The 11,397-nt window shown below is 36.4% G+C and overlaps 1 protein-coding gene across 1 annotated transcript in view; it reads right to left on the reverse strand.

Annotated features, from left to right (window-relative positions):
* Positions 1 to 288: 288 nt before the first annotated feature.
* The window catches only part of LOC104617457 (zinc finger C3H1 domain-containing protein-like), a gene marked incomplete at its 5' end in the record, with an annotated part of 14,581 nt that continues 3,472 nt past the window's right edge, over positions 289 to 11,397 (reverse strand). The window contains 11 exons of the mRNA XM_010282786.1: positions 289 to 1,131; positions 1,257 to 1,319; positions 3,461 to 3,500; positions 4,099 to 4,200; positions 5,351 to 5,451; positions 6,192 to 6,357; positions 6,445 to 6,549; positions 8,838 to 8,948; positions 9,920 to 10,014; positions 10,482 to 10,680; positions 10,751 to 10,856. Coding sequence (XP_010281088.1) covers positions 994 to 1,131; positions 1,257 to 1,319; positions 3,461 to 3,500; positions 4,099 to 4,200; positions 5,351 to 5,451; positions 6,192 to 6,357; positions 6,445 to 6,549; positions 8,838 to 8,948; positions 9,920 to 10,014; positions 10,482 to 10,680; positions 10,751 to 10,856 — 1,226 coding nt within the window. The remainder of the gene's footprint in view (positions 1,132 to 1,256; positions 1,320 to 3,460; positions 3,501 to 4,098; positions 4,201 to 5,350; positions 5,452 to 6,191; positions 6,358 to 6,444; positions 6,550 to 8,837; positions 8,949 to 9,919; positions 10,015 to 10,481; positions 10,681 to 10,750; positions 10,857 to 11,397) is intronic.

The raw sequence follows: 11,397 nt of genomic DNA on the forward strand, positions 1-11,397 counted from the left end.
CAAAACATAAAATGTACTTTCCATTACTGAAGTGGTATTATTGACAGGAATAGTTATGGGACAAACATCTGTGTGCCTGAGGCAATAGGAGGAAAAACACCCATTGAGATGTAGTTATTCCACAGTCACAACGGGCAGCTCAACCACATTTGCCTACCTTTTGATTAAAATAACAAGACAACAGATTTTTTTTTTTTTTAAAAAAGGTCAGCTTGTATTGAAAATATCTCTGTAAAACACCTGTAATACTACAAGGTAGTACCAATACAAAAACAGATCAATATTAACTTTCTTTAAAGTGTTAAACTTTATTATAAATTAAAATTTCTTTACAAAAAATTGCACATAATTGACCACTCTTAGGTTCTGATGCACTGGCATTTGCAATAGTTTCTTTAATCTTCAAGTTTAATAGTCTCTGCCGTGAGTCCAATGCAGAAAAGGGCAGTAAGCAACCCTCTTAGAGCCTTCAAGTGCAAGAAGCATACTTGTGGCCACGGCAGTTACACTTTCCTTAAGAGCGGCTGCTTTTGTTTTAAATCCTGTAATGAAAAAGTCTCAAAAAAGGTTTAAAAAAAGGAAAAACCCAAAATGGACTACTTGCTTTTTACTGTAAACACAGCCCAGTAAATTAATCCCAAACACAGATCTCTCAGGCATCAGCGAGAGTGTCAAGTGAATCAGGAACAGCAAAACAAAGAAAACAGAAAATAAAACATATAAAAATAATGTCTGTCATTTTGATTAACTATACTTACGTACATGACGTTATGAGAATCTGGCAGGGCCCAGAAGCAAGGCCAGACAGGGAGTTCATTTTTCCAGAGGAGGGTCATGTTAATTGTTTCCAGGTTCAAGGAAAGCAGACTGGAGACTTGATATGCTCAGCAATACTCATCTGCCTTACATAGATCTTAGGCATGGATCAGCCTGAAGAATCATTCAACTGATTTTGGCATTTAATAGGACTTATGGCTGACCGTACCCAGGCGTTCAGTGATTCTTGCTTTCTGTTCTGTAAGTGTTTAAATTTAAAAGCTCATCTAGGCTGACTCCAACCTCTTGGCACTTGGAAACTAGTTTTCTCAGGTTATCAGTTTTACCTCCTCCTGATGCTTCAAACAAGAGTTGCTGTAAGAGATGGGGAAGCAGATATAAGATTTAGCCAGAGCTTGAGCATCACCACATCTATGGATATGGGATATGCAGAAAATTTATATGAAACCTCAAACTGAATCATAAGGAGAAAACATTACATCTTTCCACAGTGTTGCACATAGAGGTAACTTCTGAAGGGCTCTCTGATAAAAATGATGGACCTGTAAAATAAAAACAAGTATTAAAAGTCAGCACAATTTGTGCACTCAAAAGAAGTGATTCGAAGCACAAACATCTCGCAATAATTTTTAAAATCTGTTTTTAAAAAAGTTTCCAAGTCAACCATTAAATTGCTACAAAAAGCAAAGGCAAGTTTATGTCTGACCTTAATTCTGACCCTTGTATGCACATGATTAATTACATGAAGACATTCTATTTTTCTTCACAAGACTCTTGCCTCATTCATTGCACAGGATGGAACACGCTCAGGGAATGAAGCAGCTTACTGAATATTTCTCTTTCACCACTCAATATGTAGTCTCAAGGTCTTGCTTATTGCATACCATCCCAACCCTGCAATGAAAATAACTGTTTCATAGGCTTTTTTCCTTCAGCACCTATCTATCCGTGCTTTAACAATCAGTATGTGTCTTTGCAACTCTCTGAAAAGGAAAAATGGTTTTACCATTTTATGGTTGGAAATAGAGGACCAAAATGTTTAATAAAGGTATTTATTCATGTCTCCTTCAACTACTAGTATCTAAAGTACCAACTTTAATCAGAGAGTCATTAGGGGAGGCATTTGTTGGCATTTTAAATACTCATACCCATTTTTATATTTTTAGCAAACCTTTACTTGACTTCTGAAGGGAGTAAGTGACAGGTTCTCCAGGAACAGGAAATCCTGAATCTGAGTAACAATTCAATTTTAAAACAATATCCTGCTTGTTTACTAGAAAATCCAGTTATATGGAATGGCCACTGATTTGTATAAACAGTTGTAAGTGCTCACTACATCCCAAACTAACACCCACCCACCCACCAAACCCCAACTGCACTGTGCATGCCTACTTAAGCGATTTTACTCTACACCCTATAGTTAGTCAGGTGGTTGCAGAAGAAAGTCACAACATTTCTTCTGGGTGTAATCCAGCTACAATGTTTTACATATGCCTTCATTCTAATTGGTTCATTTTCTTTAAGGACCCTGTTTTTGATTCATTTGAAATACATTTTTCTTTCTAACACAAAAAAGCAGGGATCGTTTAAGTCACCAGCCTCATTTTAAGGCAATGCCTTAAAATGTAGTCCATCTAATACAATGACTGAAGCAGGGATCTGTGACTAATTACAGATTACACCAAACCATCAACACGGAGACAGAATTAAGGTTGAATAGGCAAGCCATGCCTTTGATATCTCCTGACTTTGAGCTATTTGATCTTACAGACCGAGTAACTGCCTGCTTGGGGGGTGTTCTTTTTAAACATTCTAGGAGACAGTAAAAAAAGGAAAGAGAAGATTTCATATGTGAGTCTAACAATAGCCATGCTACCCATTATGAATCGGTTAAAGCTTTAATAGTGTTTCAAAGAAAGACTAACAGAAAAGAAGGATGCTGAGAATCAGCCACTACAAGAATTACACAAAACAAGATACAGCACAGAAGTAGCTCAGAAACACCACAAGCAAGTGGCGAGTCACAAACCCAGGGCCTCATGATCCCCAATACTTCCCCCACAGGCAGAAGAGTATTTTGAAGGTGACAGCAACGATACCAGGAAGATCCATTCTGTTTCAACTGAAAAGCGACTCAGTTGCTGCACCAAAAACCTCTTATATTTATATATAGAGTGATAAAAATATTGCCCTCCCCCAAGGACCAATGAGTAAACTTGTTATTTTCGGAGAAAAAGAACTGACATCTTTGATGGGGTTGGGAACTACTCAAACGCTCTGCATACATTGGCTTGGCACACCCACCCTTACAACTACTTGTTAAGATAGTCATTAGCATCTTCCAGCACAACAATCCTTCCTTCTCTCTACTGTATTTCAAGTGCTAGCAATCTCTTCCAGGTAAAAAAAAAAAGTGGGAGAATACAGCCCCCCTGGTAAGGGCAAGATACACACAAACAGTATGCACAAGTACTCATGATGTAATCTGTTCTACCTTAATTGCCACAGATATTTTCCACACTTGAGGCAAATGCTTCATGCTTCGGTGTTTTATATATAGAGTATTTCAACTGCCTAGAAATCTTGGGTTTCAGAGATGACCATTGCTTTGGATGAAGCCAAGGTATGAAGAGTTTTACAGAATTTTTTAATTACTCATTTTAAGTAAGCTATGTTGACTTACTTCTCTTTGTCCCATTAGAAAGCATTCGGCAGCAATGGCTCTGAGGAAAAGAAATATATAAAAATATTTATTCTTGAATGGTTTTGAATGCCATTAGTGGCAGAATACTGACTGTGGAATGGAATTACAAATTCCTTGAGAAGAAACTGACTAACTTCCAATGATGTTAATCTACAGTGAAAAGATAAAAATAGCCATTTTTTAAAAACAACCTTACATGAGCAAGACATTTCAGTGGTTCCCCATTATGAACAAACACTGAAGAAAAAGATCAGTTCAGCATCACTGGATAATGGAGATTACTGCTATTGTGATATATAAAGGGGAGGGTAGAGAAGGGGGAGACAGAAGTCAATAGTTGAATTAGAAAGGCAACTTGTAAATACATTATTCATATTTATCTGCATAATATCCATTCACATCGGTTTTCCCAAGAGGGAAATTCCACTTCTCATTTTAAAGAGGTGACAGTACCTCTGTCTGTTGTAACAAACAGTTACTGTTTAAATAATAAGCTAATGAAAGAGAGACTTCCAGCACAAGCCCGACTGGAAGGATGTTTCAGATTTACCTTTGTGATGTAAACCTTATAAACAAAAGCAATATCTATGAAAACAGATGTATGACTGTTGCATTACATTTTCCAGATGGCCAGGCATGTTGGGATATTATATGTAAACATCTTGGCTTGCAGTTTCAGAATTTGAACATTGCTCTCCTCCCAGTATTGCAGCAGCAGTCTGTAAAAGGCATTCATGAGAAAGGAACACTGCTCTAATCACTGGGAAGAGAAAAGCAATCTGAAGATACAAACACATTACACAAGTTATATTGTATGAGCCAAGAGTTGCAAGTAGGAAAAAACCCCAAGCCACTATACACGATATTGACTGAACATGCTCTCAGAACAACACAAAAAAGTTAAGATAATTATTCTCTGAAAGTGTAAGTGTGAAATCAGAGAGAAAATATGACGTTGACACATTACAAGATCCATTTATTAGCATGCACAAGGTAACTGTATATTTGAAAGGAGGCTAATCAGTTTTATAGTCACAGGGCTAGGAGATACTGTTCAGTCAGTTCTGCTCACCTATTTCATGTAGTATCAACATTGCCTAAGGAAGCTGCAAGTTCCATCTAGACAGAATCGCAACTTGGTTTAAAATGCAGCCAACTTCATGTGCCAGAGGCAGGTGTGTCATACTCTCCCCACACCCCCAACCACACACTTTTTTCAAGTCTTGCTTTGAATACTTTGGGGTCACTGTTGATGATGAACAGTAAATGTTTGGGGACTTTTCAAAATTATTCAGTCGAATGTTCATAAGTTCACTGCAGCTGAATACAGTAAAACATGGACTCTCTAATCCTGAAAGAGTACATTTTGAAATACTGTCCAAGAAAGAATCAGTGCAATGCTTACATTAACTGTTTCCCATAAACCTTTCTTAATTAAAAAAAAAAATCTTATCTTTGCTAAATAAATGTCAATTTACACCTTAAAGTAGCACTATTATACACTGGTGTATCCATTTTTATTTGTTCTATGCTGGAACTATACTTTTAATAGATCATTAAGTAACAACAAGATTTTAGTATATATATCTGACATTTCTCTACACACTTGAAGTTTGGACCATTTGTACTCATCATGTACAATGCAGACTTATTTCCTGTATAATTGTAACCTTTCTGTAGATAGAACAGAACCCTGGCAAATACAAGACAGACTGAGATGATGTCAGGAGGCACAATATGAATCAAGCAACACGCATAATAGAGAAGATTTTTACTTTTGTAGTAGAAAGCAAATCATGCATGCCTTACACAAAAAACAGTAGTTATGTTAACCAGCTGTTTGTCTTTATTACACGTATTTTTACGTACCTCAGTGCAAGTCCAGGATTAGCAGGCATGGTAGAACAAAACCGTTCCAAGGTTTTGGAATGCTGAGATTTTGGAATGCAGCTCAAATAAAACAGAATTACCTGTAGAGTTTGAATTATAAACATTAATCCACTTTATAGCTGTCTAATTTTGCTAAGAATAACGGAACAACAAACTATGAACATTATGACTAAAGTGAGTTACCACCTACAAACCTTATCAGCTACAAACCTCATCCCTCAAGGGTACAGAAATGAATTTGTCCATTAAAAAGTTAGTGTCAAGTTGCTAACACCACATATTTTAGTCCTTCTACCCTGCACTTAGTGAGAAAAGAGAAATGCACTGGATGTTAGCAAAATGGGACCCAGGATTTCTACAAGCTTTATTCTGCCTAAGTGCTCATCTTGTTTTTACTCCTACTTCTACTTTACTACTTCTGTTTCTCAAGCACTGTAATTTCTCTGATCAAAACTGACAGCTTAAATACTGCTTCCATCTGCCAGTGTTACAGCTCTGCAGACCCCTCTTGCTCAACCATCTCTTCCCTCCCTTACACATTTCCTCTTTTCTGTAGGAAAGAATAGTTTGTCATTAAGAGCTGAATTCACACTACTAAAGCATGCCATAATAAAGTTTCTCTTTGCCTTCCATACCCTTTATTCAAAAGGTCACTGCTAGATAGCCTTCTACTCAGAACACTACTCAGATACTTGTTTCTTTTTCTACTAATTCCTAGCTCTCAGTGTTCATATACTACTGGTGCTGTATTTGAACAAGTTACAGGTACCTGCTAAAAGGTCATCAGTCTAATTAAAACTGTCCACAGTCACATTTTTACCTTATTATGAAACTCATAATTGGTCCAATAGTCAGCAGTACTAAAAGGAATTGGGTATCGCGTGGGGACTGTAACCAGACATCTGTTCACTAGGTCAGTAAAAAGCTTGAATTCTTGAACTTTGTTGTTGGATCCAACAACTTTGCTATTGATAAAAACAAGGTAACTGGAAGAAAAAAAAAAAAAAGATGGTTCTGGTAGCCTTCACTTAATAGTTCTGAGATTAAATTACTTTCCTTCCTTAAGAACTTACTCCAGCCAGATGTTCTGAACAGTTTCCTGCTGCATCACTGCCCCCAGAGCTGCTTCATAAGCATCCAGTGCTTCGCCAACACTCGCATGAAGAGACTGGCACAAACTGTTTATATGAAAAGTTAAAAAGTGTTGTATGTCATAAACAATGCATGTTCATACATATTAAGAGTAAGAAACAGTGAAGAACTTCCCATTCTGAGATGAAAGAAAAAACAGTGTTTTCAGTTTAGTGGCATTATGGACTAATTTACCAGTTAACTTATTAAAATAGGTAAGTCTCAACTGCAGATAATACAGAAGCCATGCAGTTTAAAATGCAACTCTTAAATAGACATGAAGTATTACGAGTTGTCTTCTGCTCTTGTAGAGTACCATTTTACTAATTCTTATAACAGGGATGCTCTGACTGCTACAGAATGGAGACAAGTCTTAAGCTTCTGTTCAGAAAGCTCCAGAACAATAAATTTCAGTCAGATTAAAACCACTTTTTGGTTTTAATGGTAACAAATTGTGGCAGCAAAAATAGTGTTCTGAAACAAATGCTACTTGGGATGTGGGGTAGAAATATGGTAGAAAAAAACCCTGACAATAGTCAAAAATCCCCTCAACTTTGTTCCACAGCCCCTCAACGAAACATATGGTCAAACCAATGTATAGGACCTCACCAAAGACACATGTAAAGACTTTTTTTTTTTTTACCAAGATTCAGCAAAAAATCCTTATTTCAAAGTGTAAAGTAACAGTGAAAAAAGGTAAGACTTTCAGTAAGTCATAAGAGGGGAAAAAAAACCACAAAAGCAAATCCACACTCACAAAGAGAAAGACTACAGAAATGCAAAACTAAGATAGGGCTGATGTTGCTACCTTGCTACAGAACCCTCTTGACTAGGGTCACATACTCAGAGTGCCTTTATCTACTCTTGCTTTCCCCAAGAACTACAAACTTTATCACTAATTTGCTACTCTTTCTAAAAAAAGTGTGTGTATACGTTTGTGCACACACATGCACGTGTGTACACACACAAAACCATCTTTCCAAGTAAAACATTGTGCTTTGAGGTTTTGCTGATTTCATTCAGACTATTTTCACTGGGTAAAAGTGAACTTCTATACATTTTGGCCTCTGTACCTTAAAAAAGGAAAGACAGATACATAGGCCAAAATACCTAGGCACTTACTGTAGCAAAATGCAACCAGAGAAACACTAAATTATTAGCTCTGAAAGTCATTTAGGCACTTATTTCAAGAGCACTAATTTTCCTTTTAGAAGCAGGTGCTAAAATACAGGAGTATCTGAGCTTAAGTTAAAGTCCCTACTGACTAGACTAAACAGTAACCTCAAGTGTCTTTTTAACAGTGTTTCTACTGTGCAAGTACCAAAAACTTAAAATTGAACTTGTGAAGTATTTTCTAAAAAAACAATTTCTTTAAATTAGTACTAATGGACAATAACAAAAGAAAACATTAAGATAACTTAATCTAAACCTGATATAAAGGTGTTCTTGAAAACTATATATTTTACCTGTTTATAAGTTGTCCACCAATTAAAAACTATAAGCAATAGTGTTGAAGGAGTTCTGAGGAGTTCTCAATCAGTATGTGAAGCATTATCATCTTTGTCCCTTTACTTATCTGAAAAGCCAAATAGCTACTTGAAGACTGAGAAATCCAGACCATGAAATGGTCAACTTCTTAACCAGCCTAAGTCAAGATCTCAGTAACCACAGTTACACTAGTATAGACATCTAATATTCTGGTGCTTGCCGATCCTGGATATTGCTGCTATCAAAAGGAATAGTGGAACAAAACAACAAAAAGATTGTGTATACGTGACAAAGATCTGTCACCTTTGCCAACTCTTGCAGAGGAAAAGGTCACTTGGCTGTATTACTTTGCTACAGAGGGGCATCTGCGGCTAGTTACAACTTTGATAGCCTGTTGATAGTAGCTCCATAAACAGCTGAAACAGTGAGTCAAGGAAGGTGGGGAGACAGGGGCTAAACAAAGTTAAACAGCTTTGGGGAAACAATTGTAAAAAAAAGGGAGATAACTGAAAGCCAGAAGAATGAAGAACTACTAACAGTAGCAACATAAAACAGAAGTAAAGCAAAAAAACATTTTGTGAATGAACACACCTGTTACTGCTCCCATAGGGCAGAATTTCTGAAAGATTTCTTAAGTGGAGCATTTAAGTTGACATGCAATTCACAGTTCCATAAAATTGTCTCTGTTGTGCAGCAGGCAGGTAGGTTCTCTAAGGACTGGCAGATCATTTATTGAAAGAACCCAAAGTGATATAACCTCAGGCAAATAATCAATGTTCTGCTTCTGAAAATGCAATTTACTCAAGACACAATAGCTGTTTCTCAGAAATACTTTATAAAGTCTCACCAGTAGATCTGCCACAGATACGGGATTTGCTGGTTTACAACATCATCTGTCAGATGTTCTTTATAGAGGGGTGATGTAAATTCAATTGGCATTGGAAAATTCAAGAGATATCTACAAGAGAAAAAAGTAGTAGTAAATAAGAATATCCTCTACGTGAAAGAGCCCTATGTGGATGTAACATTTAGTTCCAAAATCCAATTCATGGGAACTATTAAAAAAGATGCACTTTTCCTAGATTATAGTTTAACTCCAAATACAATTTATACAGAAAGCATTACAAAGAAATACAGAAATAGTTACATAGAAAGCATTTACTCCCTCATAATGTACAAAGTTCAATGCTCCTTTACGTCTCAGACACCCTACCCTCCACCCCATAAAATACATCAGGTAACGTACAATCATCTACCTACAGTCAGCTAAGCCACATTGCCAGCACTAAATTTAATGTAAACAAATGTAAGCAGGAATAAAATCTAACACTTAACTTGGAGATAAAAACATTTCAGAGCCTTATCTGCATAAGCTTAGCACAGAAGGTCTTCCTTTGAAGATCCCCTCAGAGGGATCTATTTTGACTACAGTGAACTTGCACTTCAGAACTTCAGTAAGTCTCTCAATCAGGTGCTAAAATTTGAATGGAAAATCAGCAGGCTAGATAGGAACCTGTGCCTTTTCAGCAATAATAATCGGCCAATTAATAGCATGCTGGACCTCTGGACTGAGGACTTTAGCAAGTGTCTAAATAGAGTATTTTAGGTATGCAATTTTAGGCTCCTAGCTTTGAAAAAAACAACTAAAATACAGAGCCAACTTTGGCATACTTATGACTGATCTCCATTCCCCAAATCCACACATTAAACTTGCTGGCTGTTTCATCCTTAAATGCTTGTGGTTTTACAATTTAGTGTATATGCACAAACAACAAGTATAAACCTTATAAACTACCAAATCATAATTCACTGAAGCTTTAGCAAAACATGCCAAGCCAAAAATAGTTTAAAAGTTCTAGATTGTCTTGTTTTTCAAGAAAATGCCAACATTATCAAAATTTAAATAGAAAAAAAATATTCTAAGTGTACCTTAAGAGATCCATGGGACCGTGCTGTCGGCACATATTCTCAAAGAAAGCTGCCACAAAATCTTGTAACAATGGAAGAATACTGCTTGACCTTCCCTGTTTTGGGGTTTTATTTTTTTAAAACAAAAAAAAAAATTAAAATCAGACATCAACCTGAAAGTGACAAGAACAATTTAAGCACAATAAATAAAGTTGTGTATCTATCTCTGCAATGCTCCATAGTCTTCATTCTCTGAAGAATGAAGTCTAACTGGGTTGATCTGCAGGTTGCAGGAAAAAGCTGAAAACATATTACAGAGTTTACTGCTAACATCTATTCTTGCATAAGGATATTAACACTGGATTAGAACAAAACTACACATTTGTGATTTTATATAATTCCTGATTATCTTTAATCATGTCACTAATATTGCCAACTCTGTTTTTCCTATCTATGAAGGAGAAATAGACATTACAAAAATATCATTAAGATTAATCAATTTGATAAGTGTTTGAAACACCACACAAACCCCAAACTTTATAAAGCCAGCAGACCAACAAAATGAGTTTGAGTGGAGGATTACCTGTGAAACAAGGAATTTACACAACCGATAAAAAATTTCTGCATTCTGAGGATTCTTCTCAAACGCTCCAATCCACACTTTGTAAGCACTGTCACTCTGCTCCATCTGCAAATACAAGGTGGCCAAACTCTCCAAGAGCTGACAGTTGTTAGGGCAGAGCTCCAATAAAGATCTACAAAGTTCTGCAGCAGACTCCCACCTTAAAGAAAAGTGAAGGTAAGTTTTCAAAAAAGCAGAGTTGAGTACTCCAATGTCTTGAAACAACTTACCTTTCAAGAAGTTTCTGCAAAGCTATCATGTTTCTGTAGAGAGGAAAGCAGATAGCTATTTGTTTGTCAGCCTCAAGGCTTTCATCAGTACACGTTTTGACCGCATCTTCAAAACAAAAGTATAAAATAAAACTTTTAGACCTAAAGCAATGTCAAAGTTATTTGAAGCCTTAACATAATAAAACATCTCATTTAACACAATGAAAATACCTAAGTGTGGAAAGATGCTTCTGAGAATGCTGCTTTTGCAAATTAGTAAAAAAAGGAAGACAATTGCCTTTGGAAAAGCTTTCTTAACACATCACCACAGAGCAAAGACAACAGTCTTTCAGAAGATATATCCCTCGTTCATTTAAAAAACAGGAAACATCCTACCAATGAAGTGTTAAAGCTACATTAGAGATAGCAGCGTATCACTATATTTAAAACTACAGGCCAGGATTTCCAGCATAGCTGCTGAAAGCTACTGAAACAAAAGCTGATGTTATTTTTCTTCTCAATAAAAAGTTATCCAGTCATGAACACCCCATTATCATGGCTAGACTGCCTTCACCCCCACAGCTGGGCTACTCCATCTGTCCTTGAGTATTTCCATACTGCATTACCATTTGCAGCTAAGATATATTCTCAGTGACAATTCAATATTC

Source organism: Phaethon lepturus, unplaced genomic scaffold, assembly GCF_000687285.1.
Source record: "Phaethon lepturus isolate BGI_N335 unplaced genomic scaffold, ASM68728v1 scaffold7832, whole genome shotgun sequence".
Lineage (NCBI taxonomy): Eukaryota > Metazoa > Chordata > Aves > Phaethontiformes > Phaethontidae > Phaethon > Phaethon lepturus.